General features: G+C 46.2%; 2 protein-coding genes across 7 annotated transcripts in view; one reads left to right on the top strand and one right to left on the bottom strand.

Annotated features, from left to right (window-relative positions):
• Window positions 1–5889, top strand: part of ELF2 (E74 like ETS transcription factor 2) — a 33209-nt gene extending 27320 nt beyond the window's left edge. For all 6 annotated transcript variants that reach the window (XM_053974979.1, XM_053974977.1, XM_053974975.1 and 3 more), the window contains 3 exons: window positions 3015–3207; window positions 3587–3940; window positions 4177–5889. In XM_053974979.1, coding sequence (XP_053830954.1) covers window positions 3015–3207; window positions 3587–3940; window positions 4177–4804 — 1175 coding nt within the window. In that variant the 3' untranslated portion in view covers window positions 4805–5889. The remainder of the gene's footprint in view (window positions 1–3014; window positions 3208–3586; window positions 3941–4176) is intronic.
• A 2634-nt stretch (window positions 5890–8523) lies between these two features.
• On the bottom strand, window positions 8524–19139 carry NOCT (nocturnin). The gene is made up of 3 exons (XM_053974981.1): window positions 18938–19139; window positions 13750–14019; window positions 8524–12935 (listed from the first exon to the last, which is right to left on the bottom strand). Exons 1-3 carry the CDS (start codon window positions 19122–19124, stop codon window positions 12100–12102), a joined length of 1293 nt encoding a protein of 430 aa, XP_053830956.1. The 5' UTR covers window positions 19125–19139; the 3' UTR covers window positions 8524–12099.
• Between the last annotated feature and the right edge of the window lie 636 nt (window positions 19140–19775).

The following is a 19775-nucleotide window of genomic DNA, read 5'->3' as shown; positions in this document are numbered from 1 at the left end:
TTGACTTTATTGAAGTTTTATTCAATGTCTTTAAATTTGTTTGTACAAGATCTAGCACAGGGATGTATGCTCTAGGAGTCTCCTCTAGTACTCTCCACAGTTAATAGGCTTTCTCATTTTTTATTTGCTTTACTTTGTTGTTATTGACTTGTGATGTCTTTTGTGTTGTGTATCAACTTAGTGCTACACACATAATTTATTAAGCTACTGCTGTAAGACTTGCTTTCGAGTAGAGGCAGCATTTGAGCATTTAGAAAGGTTGCAAATATGATTTCTTAGTTAATTGACAAACTTCAGTGGGAATATATTCCTTGACTAATAGGTTCAGTTTAGTTTAAGGAGAAAAACAAATGATGTGTTGATGTGTTTCTATATTGGTTGAGTGGAGAATTAGTGCAGAAGAGTTCTGGTTTCCTAATGTTTCTCCTGATAAATAGAGGTTCATTTCTTGGACTCCAAGCCCCTTCTATTCATTCAGCAAGAAGACAGACTGGGACATTTGCTCACAGGTTACCTTTGGGGTGGTGTGCAGTGTATCAGCTCTTCCCTGGCTACAGGTGAAAAACCTGGATCTTGCCTCCACTTGGTGCACTGAAAGTTGTTCTATAGCTGGGATGTTGCTGTAGCTGGGAGTAACAAAGGTTGGTGACTTGGAGTAGCAGCATGCTGGCTGAAAGTGTGCACTGGTCAGCTCCACTATTATTTTGACATTTGTTTGAAAGCAAGGTCTCTGCTGTTTACGTAATTCCTTATCTGGCTACAGCTCCTGAGTCATCATGTTTGTCAATAGGGCAAGGAAGAATGGGACTGACTTCATGGAGATGTTTGCTCATGGAAACCAGTGCAAACATTAATTCCCTGCAGTGCCCACAGTTGTTTTAGATTTGGTGTAGCAATGGACTTCAGTGGAGATGACAGATTTTGTATCTGCTGTATTTAAAACTACATCTTGTTTAATAATTTCCTTTTTCTGTAGTCTTCTTGAATCCTTACCTTTCTTTCTATTTCAGATTTTAGCTTTCTATTACCTATTACAGCTTTCTCTTACCTGAACAGTACTTTCCAGTTGTCCCAGGTCCTTGTTTCCTGGACAGATAATTTGAAAAAGAAGGCCTGAATTTCTTTCTGTTCTCCTTTTTATGAATTCAGCTCTATAGTTTCTTGTTTTATAAAGTGGGAGATGGTATTGCTCTGTGGTTTTCAGGAGATTTTTTAGCTTTCTTTTAAATTAATTTTATTTCTATGGCCCTTTCTAATGACCTACATATGTCTCTTGTTCTCATGAAGTATCTCGTTCCATAGTTTATACTACAACTGGAATAAATTAATTTTTTTTCTTATGTCCTGCAAAATATTTTGTTGACTGGATTTAACTTTTGTTACTTATTTTAAAAAATCACTTGCAGAGGCAGACTATTCTACAGTTTAGTACTATCAGAGTTAGGTCATGGAGAAGGAGAGATGATTGTACACGTTTGGAAAGGGGATCCATTGTTGGCATTCCTTCCTTTGTGCATTCTGGGCACTTTCTGGTGCAAAGTGAGGCAGCTGTAAATCTGATTTAATTGGGTCCTACAGTTTATTTCTTTTCTTGAAGTTCCTGTTTGCTTTCTAATCATGAAGCCCACTTATATTTTTGCAAAAACTCTGTTGCAGGCCTACAGCATTTGGTGGTCGACCTAGACATTCTCTTTCTAAGGAGTAAAACCCCAGGGATTAATTCCCTAAAATTGAGGATGATTTAAAGATTCCTGAGTTCTCTTGTTGACTTTTTCCTCATATAAGTCTTATTCAAATGTCTCTGAAATCTAGTTGAATTTTGGTAGCTCTTGAGTAGGTACTTGCTGCTGTTTGGAGCACATTGTAAAGTACAATTTTTCTCTATGAGGTGCTTTTCAATGGAACCTGTGATCTTTTTTACCCTTTGAGGTTTTCAAAGATAGCTGACTTCTCAAAATCTGCAACAGTGGTCTCTAATATGCCTTAATTTATTTTAATTATCTTTGCATGGCATAACAAGTGCTATGCTAGGCCATTAAATCTCAAGAATTAATGACCTTTTTTCACACACATGCAAAAATATAATTTGGTCCATGTCCTTGGAGGTAGAGAATTGTTATTAATGTTCTGAGGTTATTCTTTTTGTGGCTCTGTCTTAGTTCACCCATCTCAGAAACTTGAGGAGTCTTTTCCAACTGTAAAATTGGAATGTGATCTGTCTGCTTTTTTCCTTGGGTTCTCTTCCCCTCTTCCAAGATGCACACGGTCTGGTCAGAGTGCAGACAGACCCTGTGTGACATTCTGTGGTGTCCTGATAGTCGCTGTCACAAACCCCTTCCTGGGGCTTCTCCAGTGAAGATGGCGCCCCTCTGGAATACCTGACAAGTGCATTAAATTCTTTAGCCTGATTTCATTTTATATCCCTCTAATTACAGAAAGGTACATGGGATTTCTGCCCTGTGAATACTTGCTTTTAAGTAGTTGGACTGGGTTTGCACCCAGAAGGATGTTGGTCAGGGTTAGAACATGGGGCTGCCACCAGTTAGTGTAAGAGCCCCAGATCCCAGACAAATTTAACTGCAGTTGAGATTGTTTGTTGCTGCAGGTTGTATGCCTTTTAAAAATTACTTATTTATATCCTCCTTTTCTGCAGTGTCAAAAAATATACTGGCATTTTCATGCCCTGTTTAATCAAATATGAGAAGAAAATTCTGGTGCTCGTCCTGCTGAATAGATGAGTACTGACTTGGAACATCCTCCCATACTTCTTCTTTTCAAGAACTGAGAATGGGTGTTGGATTGAACAGGCAGGCTCCTGTGCTGTATAGCAGATCACTTGGATTAGCTCCTTTCAGAATGTAAATATTTATGGAAACTTCATTAAACTTAACAGAGTGAACGAATATGTGCAGGTTACATCCTCTCTGTAACATTGCTTGTAACACAGGTCATATGGAGAAGTTTCTGTTGTCTTTAAAATGGTTTTCTAACACAAAAATGCTTTCTGATGATAGGAAATACAACGTACTTATGGGAATTCCTGTTGGCCCTTCTTCAGGACAAAAATACATGTCCTCGATATATTAAATGGACTCAGAGAGAGAAAGGAATCTTTAAACTTGTGGATTCAAAAGCTGTCTCCAAACTCTGGGGAAAACACAAAAACAAACCTGACATGAACTATGAGACGATGGGAAGAGCTCTGAGGTAAAAACTCTTGGATCCTTAAGTTATCTACTACAATTTAAAATCTGATTCTTATTTTTGCCTGTAGAAATGTAAAGGTTCTGAAATATTAAAAACTTTGCCCGTTTGCAGATTTAGCCTCCAGTCTTGCAGTCCTTGTAACTTTTTATGATACCAGTAATTTTGCAATTTTAATTCCTGAAGTATGTATTTGAAAGGTAAGGTTTTTTTCAGGTAGATCCTTCAGATAATTTGCCAGTGTGTTCTAACAGCTTCTTTCCATACCTTCTTACATTGTAGATTTTACTGTGATTACTTCAGGTTTTCTAGTTACCACAGAATGAGGTTTTCTAAAATCTATGACTGTGTTGCTTACTAGTAAATTGTACTTTCCTTGCAGATACTACTATCAAAGAGGAATTCTGGCAAAAGTTGAGGGACAGAGGCTTGTGTATCAGTTCAAGGAGATGCCAAAAAATATAGTTGTCATAGATGATGACAAAAGTGAGTCGTGCAATGAAGATTTGTCAATGCCTACAGATGAAAAGTCCCTGGAAAGAGTGTCTTTATCTGCAGAAAACCTTTTAAAAGCAGCAACCTCTGCACGTGGAGGAAAAAATTCCTCTCAGTTAAGCTGTACCAGAACAGAAAAAGCAGTCACCAGAGTTGTGAATATTGCCTCACCAGCTCATGACACATCCTCATCTCATCCTTCTACTACCACTGCTACTGTCCCAGCAACAACAGCTCCCAGGTTGGTGTTAATGGGGCTGTTAAATTTCCAAAATCCTATTGCTAGATGTGCAAAAGGTTTGGGGTTGGGTTTTTTACTTGCTGGTTTGGCTTTTTCATTTTTTTGTTATGTTATGGTTTGGTTTGGGTTTTTTGAAGAACCAGTTAAAAACCTTTCTCTCTTAGAACTGTCTGTCCTTGTTGTTGTCTGTAATGGTGCCCTGTGTTTTGGCCTAAACACACACGTTTATTTTGCAGGACTGTTCGTGTGGCGATGCAAGTGCCCGTTGTCATGACCTCTCTGGGACAGAAAATCTCGACTGTGGCAGTGCAGTCAGTAAATGCCGGGTCACCGTTAATAACCAACACAAGTCCAACCACAGCAACGACTCCAAAGGTAGTAATCCAGACAATCCCTACTGTGATGCCAACCTCTGCTGAAAATGGAGACAAAATCACAATGCAGCCTACCAAAATCATCACGATCCCTGCCACGCAACTCACGCAGTGTCAGCTGCAAACAAAAACGGGCCTGTCTGGGTCAGGAAGTATCAACATCGTGGGAGCCCCATTGGCTGTTAGAGCACTAACCCCAGTGTCCATAGCTCATGGGACACCAGTAATGAGACTGTCGGTTCCTGCTCAGCAGGCCTCTGGCCAGACTCCTCCCAGGGTGATTAGTGCAGTTCTCAAAGGTCCAGAAGTTAAATCAGACACAGCCGCTTTGAAACAGGAATGTGAAGTGAAAACACTGCAGCTGGTAAAAGAGGAGAAGCCAGCGGATGGAGGCAAGACTGTAACCCACGTAGTGGTAGTTAGTACACCCTCAGCTATTGCCCTTCCTGTAACAGTGAAAACAGAAGGAATCATCACGTGTGAAAAATGAAGAAAAGGTTTCTTCCAGCATGGACTTCTAACTGTTACGGTTTTGAATATACTGACATAATTGGGGGAGGGATGTAAATGCCACCACCAAGTCATAAAGGAGAGTCTTGGAATGTTAATAAACATGCATATGTTGAAAACTTACTGGAAAAAAAATTATTTTCCCATGTTTCAGTGGGAATTAAACCACAGTGATACGCTGATAAAAACTGCCTCTTCCAGTTGGGAAACAGCTGAACCTATGGAGAAGGAAGGAGAGGGGGACTGAAAAGGGACCAAACAATTTCACTACGCTACCGGTTACCAAGTTACACTAAGACCTGAAACACTAAGAGAGAGCTGTGTGAGACGTTTGCCTTGGTTTTTAGTTTTCAGGGGGAGAGGAAAGTCTCATTGTTACACAAATGGCAAATCTGATGCATTTTATGTGCATACCAGCGATTACTACTGTGTGCCCACAGTACTCAACTGGTGCTATGTGAAAAACTATGCTACTAGGTATTGTAGGAAGTGAAATAAAGGAAATTAAAGAGCTTCTAAAAGAAGACAGAGGCCTAGAGGGATTTTTGTATCATACAGCTTAAGCAGATTCAAATTGAAAGCCTTAGACTGATTTTCAGTTATCTTTCTTGAAATAAGCTAATGGCTTGTTTGTGTAAAGCTTTTTTATTAAAACAAATTTTTTAAAAACCTTGTACCTAGCACAGTATTGTTATAGAATAACATGTAACATATTTTGTATGGTAGTTAAAAGTCTGTCTAAATTTCTTAATCGTGGACAAAGTCGCAGCAGGTTTTCTGCCTTCTGCTGTACCATGCCTGTTTCTCTCACCTAGCCTTGACATCTGTGCATACATTTCAGTTTCAGCTCTACTCTCACTTCAAAGGTCACACCCAGCATGAGCTTTTGTCAGGTAGTTCTAAACCTGTAAATTTTTTTAGTTGAAGTTAAGAGGGAAGTACCAGTGTTCAGAACGAACTATAATAGTTTGTATATTCAACATTTGAAGTATATTCTATTTTGTTGTACTCTTGTTTCAAAGTGTATTCAAGTAGGTTTTAATGAAATACAGAAAGAAAATTTAATGGTGTTTGGTGTGCTGTTTATTTTTTCCTTCTTCCTTTCTGCTAACCTGTTAACCTTCTTTTCCTATTTGAAATCTTCCAGGCATTCATCGTAATACAGACGATACAGTGTGAAATTTTGGGACTCCTCCCTGCTTCAAAGGGTTGACCAGCTCTCTCACTCATTTCTTTAAATACCTGTGAAGCTTGCTGTAGCTGGTGAGGTAACTTCTGGCAGGGGTCTAGTTCTTAGACATTTTCAGGATGGTGAGCGTGCACATGAGCTCTGTGAACTACCTAGCTGCTCCTCCAGCTACACCAGATGTTGGCTCCATATTTCCAGTCCGTGTGCGTGGCTTGAAATGTAGCTTAGGCTGATTTCAGGGGCACCACACTGGCACATCAGGCTGTGGGTGGTCAGGTGCCCAAGGGACCCCCAGTTCCTAGTGCTATGCCCTGAAAAGTCTTCAGGGCAGGAACTTGGGTAATCTTGAAGTTTAATTAAAGTCTAAATAATCATCTAACTTAATGCCCGGAGGAGCAGTTTTAACAGCTGTCTGGAACTGAGGTCTTCTGTAATGCTGAAAGACACCACAATTAAATAGTTTACATGCTGAGGACCAGGTTACTTGTAGAGTCCTAACAGCAAGGCCCATTCTTCCTTTCAACTGGTAAGAAGAGTGGAAATAGTCAGCCAGGCCAGCACTGGGGGGACTATGAAAAGCTTCTGGAAAAACTGTTCTTTTTCATCCTCTTGAGCAGGGAAGTGGAGTTTAAGAACAAAATGAAGCTGAAGCAGATTAAAAAGATTGCTGCTTGTATAAGGCAGCAATCCAAAGAATCAGAAGTTCTTATACGTGAACTGTGTTTCTGGCATGGGGTACAGGACTAAGACCCCTCACACAAGGAAATGGAGAGAGAAGACGACGTTTCTAAGAAAGAGGTAGGAAAAGGAGGTAGGGGAAGCTGGGCAATCACTCGATTAATTTGGCAGTCTGAGAGGCACTAACGTTCTGTGTAAAAGGAAATGGAGCAGTGTAAAGAGAGGCAGGTGGTACAAATCCGAGCCAAAAGCCAAGAAGAGAGAAGCAAGTGTTTTTAAACCTGCTGTTGTAAGTCTAGTCTGTAAGAAACCCTATTCTAAGTGGCTGTTACTTGATTGTATCTGAAAGGAATGCTGTATCTCAGAGCATGAAATATCTATGTTGAGTATTTGTAATTAAGACCTTTCCAACACCTAATTTAGATACACTGGAAGTCAAATGGGGACAAACTTATCTTCCTGGAAATAGATAAGGATCTCCAGCTGATGACCTCCTTGTAATGCCAAGACTTCATTATGTAATGGCAAAAACTAGAGGAATGAATGCAGCCAGCTCCACTGCTGGTGGGGTAGTCAGCTCTGAGACACTGCCAGTGCTGCGTCTTGCCACGGAACCGGCGATGGTCCTTTGGCTCTCTCCCCTGGCCACCAGTGAGTGGCACATGATACTGGCTGCCAGAGGATACTCTCACCTGAAGTTCATGAAGTGCTGTGAGAATCTCAGTCTGTGTGAGGATGCGCTGATGTAACTGAAATGGAAAGAGGACTTAACCTGATTCTGTAAATAAGTATGTTTTTACTGGTGGTATTGGAGGATGTGACCTCAGGATGAGGGAGCTTTGGTCAGGTTTGTAACATCTGAAACAGATGGAAGGAACACTAGAATATATAAAAGGTTAGTATCTAGCTATACTCCCAGGCTTTGGAAATCCCATTGGAAAACCTTTTGTTTTGTACATGTGTGAAAGCGGGATTCCCTTTTACATCTGAATCTGGTGGTTCATGTAGAAGGGTCCAGGCTTAACTCATCCTTGGCAAGCAGTAACTCGTAGATGTGTGGGTAGAATGAAACTTGTGTGAAGTGAGTATGCTTTATACAGAAGGCATTGAGACATACACAGACTTGGTACCACTGATTTTGCAGATAAAAAATATTTTTATTTTTCAAACCCACTGTTTTAACTTACAGAATGAAAAGGGTGATGCTGTGTAATCCACAGGGGGAAAAAACATCTCAGCTGTGAGTTGCAACTCAGGATAAATGTCTGAGTATCAAAAATAAGAAAAGTCGAATGGGGAATTCCAGAGACAACTGTTTTTTGTTAGCTTTCTCTTGCGCATCTTTCCCAGTGAAGGGGTCTGGCCCTTGACACATCTCAAGTTGTCTGGATAAAGTGTGCTGAAAGGAAGGCTGAGCTCTTGGGATCCTCTGCTAATTGCTTTCATCAACTTTAGGGTTTTGGAGAGTCACATCTGAGGTGATCAGGGATGAGTGAGCCAGGGGCAGTCAGAAGTTGAGGAGAAAATGGAGAGGTGCTTGAAGCCTCAAGCTGGTCCTCAGCACGACATGTGCAGCAGGGATCTCAGCTACATGTGATGATTGTTACTGCCAGAACAAGCTAAGTGCAATTCTGCCTTGTAGAGACAGTTCAAATAGCATGTGTTAAGCTTATTAGGAAGATCCAAATGACACTATGCATTTGGAATCTAATTGTTCTCCAGGAGAGAGAGTGTTTTAATAAGCTTGCAACAGCTTCTGCCTCTCAGCAAATTAAACAAGTGGGTCATTTCTTCCTGCAGCTTGCTTGAGAGTGAGGAAAAAGTGTCACTACTAAAGCTAAGACACGCTTTATTCAAGATGAAAGCAAGGGATCTCTGTAGCCTTTTTTTAGCCTTGGTGTGCTTGTAAGGCATACATTCATAAGAAGAGCTTGGAAGACATTTTTTATTGTTAAGAGTCATACTGCTACACAGGAAAAAAAATCCTTTCTGCTTCTTCTGAGCAATATTTAGTGCCCTGATATTTATAGCTGGCAGAAGTATTTCAGTGCTGCAGGCTTGCCTCTTGCTGCATAAAACAAAGCAAGAGCAATAATCCATTTAAGTTTTCCAAAAGAGTCTGTCTGCAAAATAAATTATGGCATGTACTGGAATAAAAGGGTAAAGCTGCCTGGGAACTTAGCAGTTAATTTCTGCAGCCTGTCTACTTTTTTATTAAAATCTAGCAGAAAGGGTTCAACATTGTGCTGTAGCAGGGATTTTCTGAGTAGGACAGTATTAAGGATTGCCTTGAGATGGGAAGAATCCCCAGCCCTTTCAGTTATTTCACCCCCCCTTGCCTTCAAAATTACCCTTTAAGGAGTTGAAGCAGCAAGCATCTACTGTAACACGTCCAGGATGAAAGAAGAATCCCAGCCCTTTCCACTTCAGAAGAGGTTCTGCAGTGATGGCATTATCTGGCAGTGATTGGCAGTACAAATCATGCTCTTTCTCAACAGTTTGATTTCTTGTTCAGGAGAATTGGTGTTGCAAGCAAGGGTATGAATTAAAATGCCTTAAGAATCATACAGATACCATATGCTCCACTGTGAGAGTGGGAATTCTGCAGCTGTGATAGTTCAGTTCTTGCTGGTAAAAAGCCTTCCACAATCAGGTCTGTGGCTATGTGCCCTGGCAGTGGGAATGGTGCCACACTGATGGACATCTTCACTGGCCTGAGGAAAATGGAGCTGCTCATACAAAAGTGAAATGAAATCCTGGAGTGATTTCATTTTTGTTGGGAGTGGTTATGGTTTAGTTTGTTTTTAAATACAGACCTGATCTTTGCTCTCATGTCAGGGCTTTCTACACACAAGTAAAGTTTCTTCCAGAGAAAGAAAACTGCCAAAAGGAGTCTGGATGGAAGCTCCAGCTTCTGGTGTGAGTTTTTTGTGGTAGATGAGCAAGGGTTTGACCTACTAAACATACTGTCTTACAGGTCTACATTGTGGTGTTGATTTTAGAAGTGTTTAGCTGCAGATAACTACAGATGTTAATTAACAGGTACTTGTATCATTGCTCCTCCCTGCAAGACCATCTGAGGGAAGGTCCTAACTAAGAGAAAATGTAAAGGAGAAGCACTGCATCTCACTCCCTCTGCAATGCTGAGGGCAGCCAGCACCATAAAAAGGAAGCTGTCAGTGTCTACTTGGTATGAAACATGGCAGCAACGCTCAAAGGTCTGTCTCTTTGTGGGGCATTGGGAGTGTTGCATCTCTTGCCCAAAATCTCCCCCAAAAGCGCCACCCTTCTGGCTTCCAGGGACACAATTTGCTCTTTCTGAAATTCTAGCCAAAGGAGGTGCTGGCATGTTGCACGTGCCTGGTAAGTGTATTCACCAAGTCCACGTCTCCTTGGTTGTAAAATCCTTTCCTTTGGGCAAAGTCAAATCCACACAAATCCCAGGCTGGCTAAAGGAGCCTCTGCACCATTGCCCTCATCCTGCAAGCATCAGGAACATGTGCAGAGCATGTTACAGCTGCACAACAGCACTTCATTTGTTTACCTGATGAGGAGTGTGTTTGTGTGGGAATTTGGGACTTCCAGTCACCAGACTCTGTATTTCCCTTCTCAGCAATGCAAGTATAGTAATTTATGGGCTGTGTAAAGCTCACACCTGTGGCACTTCTCTTCACATGAGGTTTTAGAAGAAAGTGGCAGATACAGCTGCATCTTGTAAGGGGCCAGCCTTCCCTTGCACATTTAGCAGCCCTCAAGGAGGAATTCTTGCACCTCCCTTTTGCAGATTTGTAGCTCCACACAACTGTTGGAAAGGGAAATATTTACAGTAATACAGCGTAGGTTTCCTCTCTAACTAGAAGAGTGAGCAGCTTAACAGCTAAACACAACTCCCTTCCCTTCTGACTTGTGAAATTTGGCCATTCCAAGCTGGAGAAAGAGTGTGTGCTGTGAAGGCAAAGCAGCCGCGCCACTCTGAGATTAGGGTTAGGGGTGGGGAAAAAGAGGTCTGGAAGGGGAAGCATCAGCAGCAACTTGAAGCTCAAACTAGTTGAGACAGGTCATCTCCTTGGCAACAGGAACTTGGGACAGCGAAGTGAGAAAGCAGCTGAGCTATTACTTTTTTCCAAAGAGTTTTATTAATAAACACCTGGAACATTTAAGAGATACTATGCACCCTACTTCACATGGAAATACTGCTTTATTTGCCATGCCATATCTTCCTCAACTATCTAAATGTCAGCACAACTCCATCTGTTGTCCCTCTTACCCCGTCTCTTCCTATGCCATTTTATGGCATAATGGCATGTTTGCAACCCATATATGCAATTCCTATGTCACCAGTGAGCAATCACAGGAGTTACTATACTAACACACTATACTAACACACCTCTGTTGTAGCCCAGATGCCTTGCCAGAGTTTCCCTGGGTCACAGGAAGAGGCTCCTGAACACTGTCACTCTAAGATTTCCAATCAGATTTATTTATTCTCTCAATAAATAAATTTTATCTTATAACAGGTTCCAGTGTAGCTTTAGATTCTGAAGATAAATAAAAGAAAGTCTTTCAATATTAAGACTGGCCCTTTACTGAAACAGAAAGATTGACAAGACTACAAATTTAAACAATTTAGAAAAGTAATACTCAAAGCAGGGGAAGAAATAATCCCCAGTTAGCTGTGTCCTCCAGAGGGAAGCACAGAAGAGATGAAGGAACAGTCACTGTACAGCCTGCAGGCTTTATGTGTGTGACAAATACATGCACGTTGTTCTGGAAAAGTGAGGGTATTACTCCAGGTTATAGCCAGCCTCTCTTTCCTCACCTGCTCTTACTGGAGGGGTCCTTCCTCACACTACTAATGAATTTGTCATCTCAGGTCATGGTAAAATGACAAGACCACACTATTATGAGCTTAGCTTTTTGTCTGAACTGCATTAAACTTCCTTCATATTGCAACAGAAAAAGATTTAAGATAATCTCACTGGGTAGTCGAACCTCACTCCCTTCGGTACTTGCAGAAGCTTAACATGAAATAAATAAAATCAGCATGCTGTCAGGGCAAGATGCTTTACAAACACAAGTGTTTTGATTTAAATACTAAGGCCTCCACATTCATTAGAGGATTGAATCCTTAAAACAGTGGGCTTAGTGAAAGAATAAAGCCATTTGCCTTGTCGTTTTCAAACCCTGACGCAGCAGGAAGAGCATGACGAGAACACCGGCTTCCTTCTTCCTCCCGTGAAGGCTGCACATTAATGAGGGCTGAACAGCAAGTGTAGCTCCAAACAAGTGCCTGAAATAATGGTTAGTCAACAGTATCTCCTCACCTTTCAACACCATCTAGCTTCAAAGGTTTTCTCTAGAAGACCGGGGAGTTCAAACACTGCAATACCAGGTGGCACTCCAAGACATTACAGCAGCCTGTCAGGGTCCTGATTAAAACTAAAGTCACACACAAGGGACAGGTGATCGGAAGGGTAATTGAATGAGGGCAGCCTGTTGGGCCCAATTTGCTCTTCAGTCAGCAAGCCCAGGGCTGAGTTCACATTCAAGGCATGCTGGGAATACCAGATATAATCCAGCGTGTGCCGGCACTCTCCAGAGGGCCGGATCTTCCAGGTGGTGTAGGGGGGCTCCGACTGTCCATCGGGGCTCAGCAGCTTGTATGCACTGTTTAAATTGAGGCTGGAGTTCGAAAACTCCCTGTAGACCTCCTCGGTTGGCTCCGCGTTGAAGTCTCCGCAGACGATCAGCGGGATCTTTGCTCCCTGGGTGATGTTCTTCAGGTTCTGGAGGAGGTCGCAGCCCTGAGCAGAGCGGAACCTCTCCCAGCCCGTGCGGGCTTTCAGGTGGGTGACGGCGATGCAGAAGAGCCTGCCGGTTTCGTGGCACTTCAGCGTCTGAGCGATGGCCACCTGGTTGGTCTTCAGCTTCATGGCGGTCAGGCGGATGTTGGCACTGCTGACGAGCTCAAAGCGTTCCTTGAGGAAGAACATGGCGCAGCCATCCGGCCCGTTGTTGTGCTCCACGTCCAGGCACGGTGACCACGGCTTCGGGAAGAAAGTGCACTGGTAGCCCAGGCGGCTGAGGAGTGGCTCGAAGGTGTCGAAGTAGTGGTCGACTTCCTGAAGGCACAAGATGTCGGGCTTGTATGCAAGGATTTCCTCCAGGATGAGGCACTTCCTCTCCTCCCATTTCAGAGCTTCCATGGGGCACTGAACAAAGTTGTCTTTGCCTTCCCCGAGAGCTGGAATTAGCAGGGAGGGTAAACAAAAAACCCAAAAGTTACCGACAGCCGAAACATCCTCCAGGTTTTATCAGTTTACATGTGGTGACTTTAAGGGTACCAGATTTTCCAGCAGGTGTGAGAACCCCTTCTCAAGTCACTGGAATCACTCAAAAAAAATTAAGTTCCTTTTACAGATAAAAGATATATTAAGACTTTCTCCCCCTCTGCTCACTACACAAGGGCAAGTACTTCCACATGTGGCTGCTGCAGCTTAAGCCAAAATAAAGTAGGTTAAAAGTGACTTAACTGCAGAAGGTTAAGGCAGTCCCTTATGAGGGAAATTTCCCACTCCAAAAGATTTTAAGATGAGGCTGCTGCACTCGTCAACTTACATCCTTGATTCAAAACTAGCGGTTAAAATTATTTTTAAGCATTAAGAATTCCCCTAGCAGATCTGAATTTATGGACGGTTCACCAATAAGGTAATCAGAAACTGAAGAGAAACTTTACAAATAAAACTTAGGAAAAGGATGAGTTTTCTCTGGGGTTAACAACCATCTAAAACTGATGGATCACAGCTTTTAGAATACACTATGTTCAGTTAGGACAGGAATTCAGGGCTACCTTTGGCATCAGAGTTGCAAGGAGAGACCTTTTTTTTCATGTCCTATGGGACAGAAGGAGAGCCACTATTTCAAGTGCTCAAGATATTCCCCCTGGCCCTCAGTCAGTTGTATCTCACATAGTTAACTCCTCTCCCTCTGCTCTGCCAGGGTTTTCATCGCTGCGTTTGATCTCAAGCTCATAGCTTGAGCTCACAAGCCTCTCCTACCTTGGGCGAGGATGTTCCACTGCATGACCCGGATGGGGCGGTGGTTACTGGCGGTATTTTTCTTCAGGCTCACGAAGTTCCTCTGAAACCGGGGTGGCCGCTTCTGCAGAACAATCTGACATTCCTCCAGCAAATCCTTGGGGTCTATAGGATCCAGCTGTGCTGAGTCCAGCTGCTCCAGGCAGTCCTGGTGCTGGGCTACAGCACCACTGCTCAGCGTCTTGGCAAGCACGCTGTAGAGCCGGCTGGTGCTGTTTCCCATGGAACACGCTGCAAGGGAAGAACTGGTGTTAGAGATGGTCCACCACTACTCTGCTCCTCACTTGGGTACCTCGTTGCAGTGCCAGCCATCGGTGGTCTGTGCAGGAGGAGCCTGTTCCCGAGTCTGAGACAAAGTAAGGATGCAGAGATAGGGTTAGTCCTGTGCAGTCTCATGTTCTGCCTGTCACCAGGGGCTGCAGCCTGCAAACAGCCTGGTTTAAGACACCATGCTGCTGTCTTCTAAGGCATTAAAGAAGTCTTTCAACCAGAATTAGCGGGGCTGAGATTAACTCTGCATATATTGTAGAAAACACAGTAGAGCACACGTTTTCCCTGTTCACAGAGGAGAGAGCCCAGCAGGTGGACAAATGCTGCCTGCTCCTTATTTCATGTGCAGCATTTGCTTCTGCAAATGCTGGAGACAGCACTCTGTATGGCCTGGCACCCTGTGCCCATCTGGGATGCCTCCAGGCTGCAGACTCCAGTGAACCTGACAAACCCTCAGGTTAGTATTTAACAGGAATCTCTGATCAGTGTCATTTATCCCCAAAGCAGTAATGTTGTCATGAGCATGAAGCAGCCAGATGCTCCTGCTGGCTTAGACCTCAGGATGTGGAGTCAGAAGGTGGTGTCTCCCAGCTCCACATCCCTATGTTCCTTCCCCCCACCCTCCTTTCTCCCTTTATCTCCTCACTCTTTTGTGCTATGCCCCACCTGCTCAGCAGTTTCCAGCACTCCCTGCAGTCCTCCCCGGGCCCCAGCCACCTCCTGTTCCTTTGGCCATCTTACCCACACGACCTGCCCACAGGCTGCTGTCTCCAGCTCTCCCTGCTAATGCAGCTGGCCCTCACCCAGCCCTCTGTCTCCTACAGGGAGGTCCCCCCATCCCACATGGGCTTACAGCTGCCACGGAACGAGGGTGCACGCGTGTCCCTGCTCTGTTCTGCCCTTTGGCTTACGCACGTTTTGTGGTATTTCTACACCGTGTGTGCAAGAGCTCTCCAACCCGATCTCAGGGAGGGAGGGCTTTGCTCCTTCAAACACAGGCAGGAAGGGCAGTGCTTGCACCACAGCAACTTGCATAAGAGGCAACGCTGACTGAGTTTTGTTGTTGCCTCAACTTACTTATTTACTCTGAATGCCTTTTGCAAAGGGAATATTAAGCAAAAGAACTTCAGCGTTGCACTGCTGTTGGCCCACGGTGGTTTTTAAGTAGGCTTATTTGTACATTTGAGTTGCTTAAAAAAGGAAGAGGATGAAATTGTCATCTTGTGCTCACATCTTGTGGCAGATTTGGCTGCATGCTCAGACTGAACTACAGCACTACCAATTTTAAGAGCTGGTGACAGACATACAATAATGACAGGCTAGAGGGACAGGCAGTAAGATGGACACCCTTACAGTTCAATAAAAATACTCAGGAGGAGAAGAAAGACTCTCCAGTATAAGCCTCACATCCTTGCATTCAGGAAAATGGGTACTTTTAAAAGATACCAAAAACTACTTGCTTTAATGTGTGTGTGTAAGCCTATGGAACAGTTCCAAGAAAGTTGTGAAATGGGAATTTAGATTAGATACAGGATGTTTCTCCTCATCTCCGTACTTTTAGTTAAAGTAATAGGAGTTCCTCAAACTGAGATGCGATCTTGAGCTCACACACACGTCTTTCCAGGGAAGCTACGTGTAGTGTTTCAGTTTCTGCAGTCTTTCTCAGTTTACAATTCTTCTCAAGAAGCCAAGTACTGCTGAAGTAGAAGAAGTGGCGTTTAATAGTGAGGGAAAACACAAAATCCCTAAGCAGGACCCTGACACAGCTGTGAAGGGAATGGGAGCAGGAATGAAAGCACGCTCTGTGCTGCATACAGAAGGGTACAGTTTACACACAACCAGGGCTGCCAGGCAGCCATGTAGAAACCCAAAGAAATCAGTAGAGCTTTTAATAGATGCTCCACAGGGAGCCACTCACCTATTTTTAGGACAGGTACAACCCATGGCTAAGTGCTGCAACTGGAGATAAGCACAGTGTTTTCTGCTGCATCAGCTGAGTACAGCCCCTGCCATGCCATGGATGAGCATGTGGGACTCTCCAAAGGAACACTGGGAAATAATAACCCTCCAAGAAGCCATTAGCAAGCTCTTAGGCTGCCTGTGGCTTGACCCGAGTCAGAGGGATGATGTTGAAAGGGACAAGGTAGGTGCAACACAGCTGGAGTCAAAGGTCTGCCGGCAAAGCCCTGAGCAGCTTACAGCTGTTGCAGCAGGATCAAGGCTAAGCTCAGCCTCCACCTGCCAAGCTGCAAACAAATCCAGAGTATTGTCTAGGTCTCATCATCCCTGGGATCGTGGTGTATCCAGCTCTTTATGGGGTGTAAAGCACAGACTAACCTGTTCTACGGCCCAGAACTGATCTGACAGCTTTTAAAGTCAGTCATGTCCCAGGAAGGAAAAAGAGCTTCAGTCTTCTTTTGAGGACCCAGAGATGATTGTGTGAAAGAGGGTCTGGATGGTAAATTAAGCACTTTCAGTCCTGGTATAGGTGGCTTGAAAGCTCTTGGCTGAAGGAGGGGTCTCCTTGGGAAGATTCCAGTTTAAGATGACTGCTTGTTTGCACAAGTTCTTTGTACCCAAAGTGCTGAAATCATGGTGACACAGACTGAGGTCTTCTGCAAAACAGGGGCCAGACCAACAACCTGAACATGAAAACTCCAAATGCAGAATCCATTTTGTTATTTCTGCAATGCTGAACCATGTCCACAGCAGTCCAGCTGTACAATACAAGTACAAGGTCAGCACCCTGAAATCCTACAGTGCAAGTTAAGTGACCTGTAACTTGCTGGGATAATGTGTGCTGCCAGAGCTTTGACACTGTGGTGCTGGTGGGGGCAGAGGCACAAGCAGACCTCTGAGCTTGCACTGTAGCATGTGGATAGCAAACATGAAAGTGATTCTCTTGGTGTTATGTAACAGGGAATGCCAACTCAGCAATTACTATTCAAGGTGCTCCAAATCAAAAAGTTCCTTCCCCTCAGCAAGGGTGGTACTTCAGCATAGTAAAGGCAAGGGAAGAATTCAAACTGTGAATTAAATGTGAGAACAGGGTATAAAGTTGGAAGGTTTCTTGCATCATCCAGCACAGAAGAGATGAACTTGTAGGATCTCAGGCAACAAACCACCAGAGACAAGACTTTAAGGACTTTGTTTCAGAGATGAGGGCTGCAGAAGGGTATTGGGCCCTGACCTTTTGGGTAAGGTGAACAACATTCTCATTGCCCTTCCTTTCAGGTCATACCTCGCAGCACCACTTTCAGCCAGCAGCCCTACCCTGTTTACCACAAGGCTTTCCCTGCCAGGTGAACAACTCCACACACCTGCAGTGTGGAGCTGCATCAGCCTCCACAGCCCCAGAGGCTGGCAGCAGCTAAAAATGCCCTCCTTGGAACCCCAGTTCTAGGAACAACTTGACAGGCACCACCCCCATGTGACAAAATCTAAGCTACCAAGGTATCATACTACATGTACAACCTTGTCTGGGATAGCAACGAGAGTCCGTCAGAGCAAGGCAGAAGCTGCCTGCTCGCAACAGACAACACCAGAAAGAAGAGGGAACCTCAAATCCTGCCTCCAGTAATATAGGGAATCAGTACTTGGCACAAGCTCTGGAAACCTTTATCTTCATGAGTGCTTTATTAATCATGAGCTCGATTCTGCCAGCTCTCAGACGCACATGCTCCTCTTCCCTGTAGTGCCATGAAGCTTCAATCCTGCCACATGGCATCCTGGCCTAGCTTCAGCAGGAGGAACGGAAGCACCCTGCCCCAGCCTGGCTTTTACACTCCTCCTGTAACAGCAGCAACGGGGAACGAACTCACTTTAACCCGAGCCCAGCTGAAGGCAGTAGGGAAAAGTGGATCTTCCTGCATGCCACACATGTAATACAGCCTCAACCATATTGCCCAGAGAAGTTGTAGCTCTTTCTGTCACTGGAAGTGTCCGAGCCCAGCTTGAACAGGGCTTTAAGCGACCTGGTCTAGCGAGAGGTGTCCCTGCCCATTGAGGGAGGGCTGGAACCAGATGACCTTTAAGGTCTCCTCCAACCCAAGCCATTCAATGATAAAGAGTTGGGCACAGCAACAGTCTGGAGCATGGTGGCTGCTGCCCCAGGTCTCAGCAGCAGTGGTTCCGGGCGGGCATTCTGAGCCACAGCCAGAGTCAGCAGAGGTGGCTCAAGGCTGGATCCGACCACAGGGATGCGGTGGGAACATCACACCAAGGTGGTGTCCGCACAGGCACGCGAGGGCACCTGGGCGCTTTCCAAGCCTCGTGTGGGGAATGAAGAACAGGATGTAATTATTTAACAGCACAGGCACATAGGGACCTGATGGCTGCTGCTGCCAGCCAGAGGGTAACCTGGGCTGTTCCCACGCATGGTCTGGAGTGAAAAGACCCCACTGTGAGTCAAGCTCATCCTACACAAAGTGCAGCGCTAAAGAGGGCAGCTCAGCTATCCGAGAACAGGTTCCTGACAGCGGCATGTGGACGCTGACCCTCTGGCTCACCGGACAGGTCAGCCCACCGATACCTGGGTTTACTCCAAGCACCCAGCCCACGTGTGGGCGCAGAGGGTGCCCTATCTGCTCACATGGAGCCAGAAACGCCTGAAGCTCCGGCGGGCTGTCCGGCAGCGCCTGCCGCGATGCTGCGGGATGTCGCCCGCTCACAGCGGCTGGGCGAACGCCACGGCCGCTGCCTTAGAGCCCAAGGGCCGGTGCAGTCCCGGAGGGGCGGCTGGCGAGGGCACAAGGAACACGCTGACGTGGGCAGGGCAGCCCAGGTCCTGCTCCGACAGCAGCAGCCCGGCACCGGCCGCCCGGCCGTGACCCCGCGCGGTTCCCGGGGCGGCTACGCGCCCTCCTCGGCCAGTACCCACCTGTGCGGGGCGGCGTCCCCGGGGCGGGCGGGCCGCCCGCTGCTGCCCGCGGGACGGCGGGGCCGGGGGCCGGCGGGTGCGAGCGGGGCCGCGGCAGCGGCAGGCGGGAGGCCGAGGCGGCGGCGGCGGGAGCGCAGCAGAGGGCGGGAAGGGCCGAGCAGAGGCAACGCGCGGAGCTCTGGTACATGCTCCCGGCGGGACGGAGCGGCACCGGCGGGGATCGGGCGGGACCAGCGGCGCGGCTGCTGCCGTGCCCGCCCCGCGGCCGCGCTTATAGAGGCGGCGGCGCCCGGCGCGGCGCGCACATCGGGCACTACCACCCTCGCTCCAGAGGGGGAGCGACAAGGCACGGACAAACCCTCCCGGCGCCGCCGCCCGCACGCCGAGCCCGCACGCCAAGACCAGCGAGCCCGCTTTAAGTGACCCGTCCCGCGGCTGCCGCTGCCGCTGGCGGAGGACGCTGCGGTGGGAAGAAGGCGCCCCGTGGCCGCTCCCGCCTCCCCTACCCGCCGTAGAGTGGTGCGGGCCGGAGGAGGTTTCCCGGCGGTGATGGCAGCAAGCGGCGCCCTCTGCTCCGCGCACGTCACGGCTCGGCGGCCGCCCCGCCCGGCCCGGCCGGGAGCGGCGGGGCTCGGCACACGTGGGAGCCCGAACGGGGCCGCTGCAGGTTTCTGCGGCGCTAGGGAGAGGCACCGGGACGCCACGGGCATCGCTCTCTCCGCGCCCGCCGCGTCCCCAGGACGGCGTGGAGAGCGGGACTCTCGCCCAGAGCAGCGTCCCGCGTGTGCCGTCCCCCAGCGAGGCGCTGGGTTGGGGGTGTGAAAAACGCCAATCGCTT

Source organism: Vidua macroura, chromosome 4 (genome assembly GCF_024509145.1).
Source record: "Vidua macroura isolate BioBank_ID:100142 chromosome 4, ASM2450914v1, whole genome shotgun sequence".
Taxonomy (NCBI): Eukaryota; Metazoa; Chordata; class Aves; order Passeriformes; family Viduidae; genus Vidua; species Vidua macroura.
The sequence above is the reverse complement of the archived record's forward strand: the minus strand, read 5'-3'. Positions and strand labels throughout refer to the sequence as shown.

Coding starts and splice junctions, on each gene's coding strand:
- NOCT (XM_053974981.1), bottom strand. CDS start 19,124: ATGTACCAGAGCTCCGCGCGTTGCCTCTGCTCGGCCCTTCCCGCCCTC. Junction 14,020..18,937: donor GGGGACGCCGCCCCGCACAG/GTGGGTACTGGC, acceptor CTTCCCTTGCAG/CGTGTTCCATGGGAAACAGC. Junction 12,936..13,749: donor GTGGAACATCCTCGCCCAAG/GTAGGAGAGGCT, acceptor TGCTAATTCCAG/CTCTCGGGGAAGGCAAAGAC.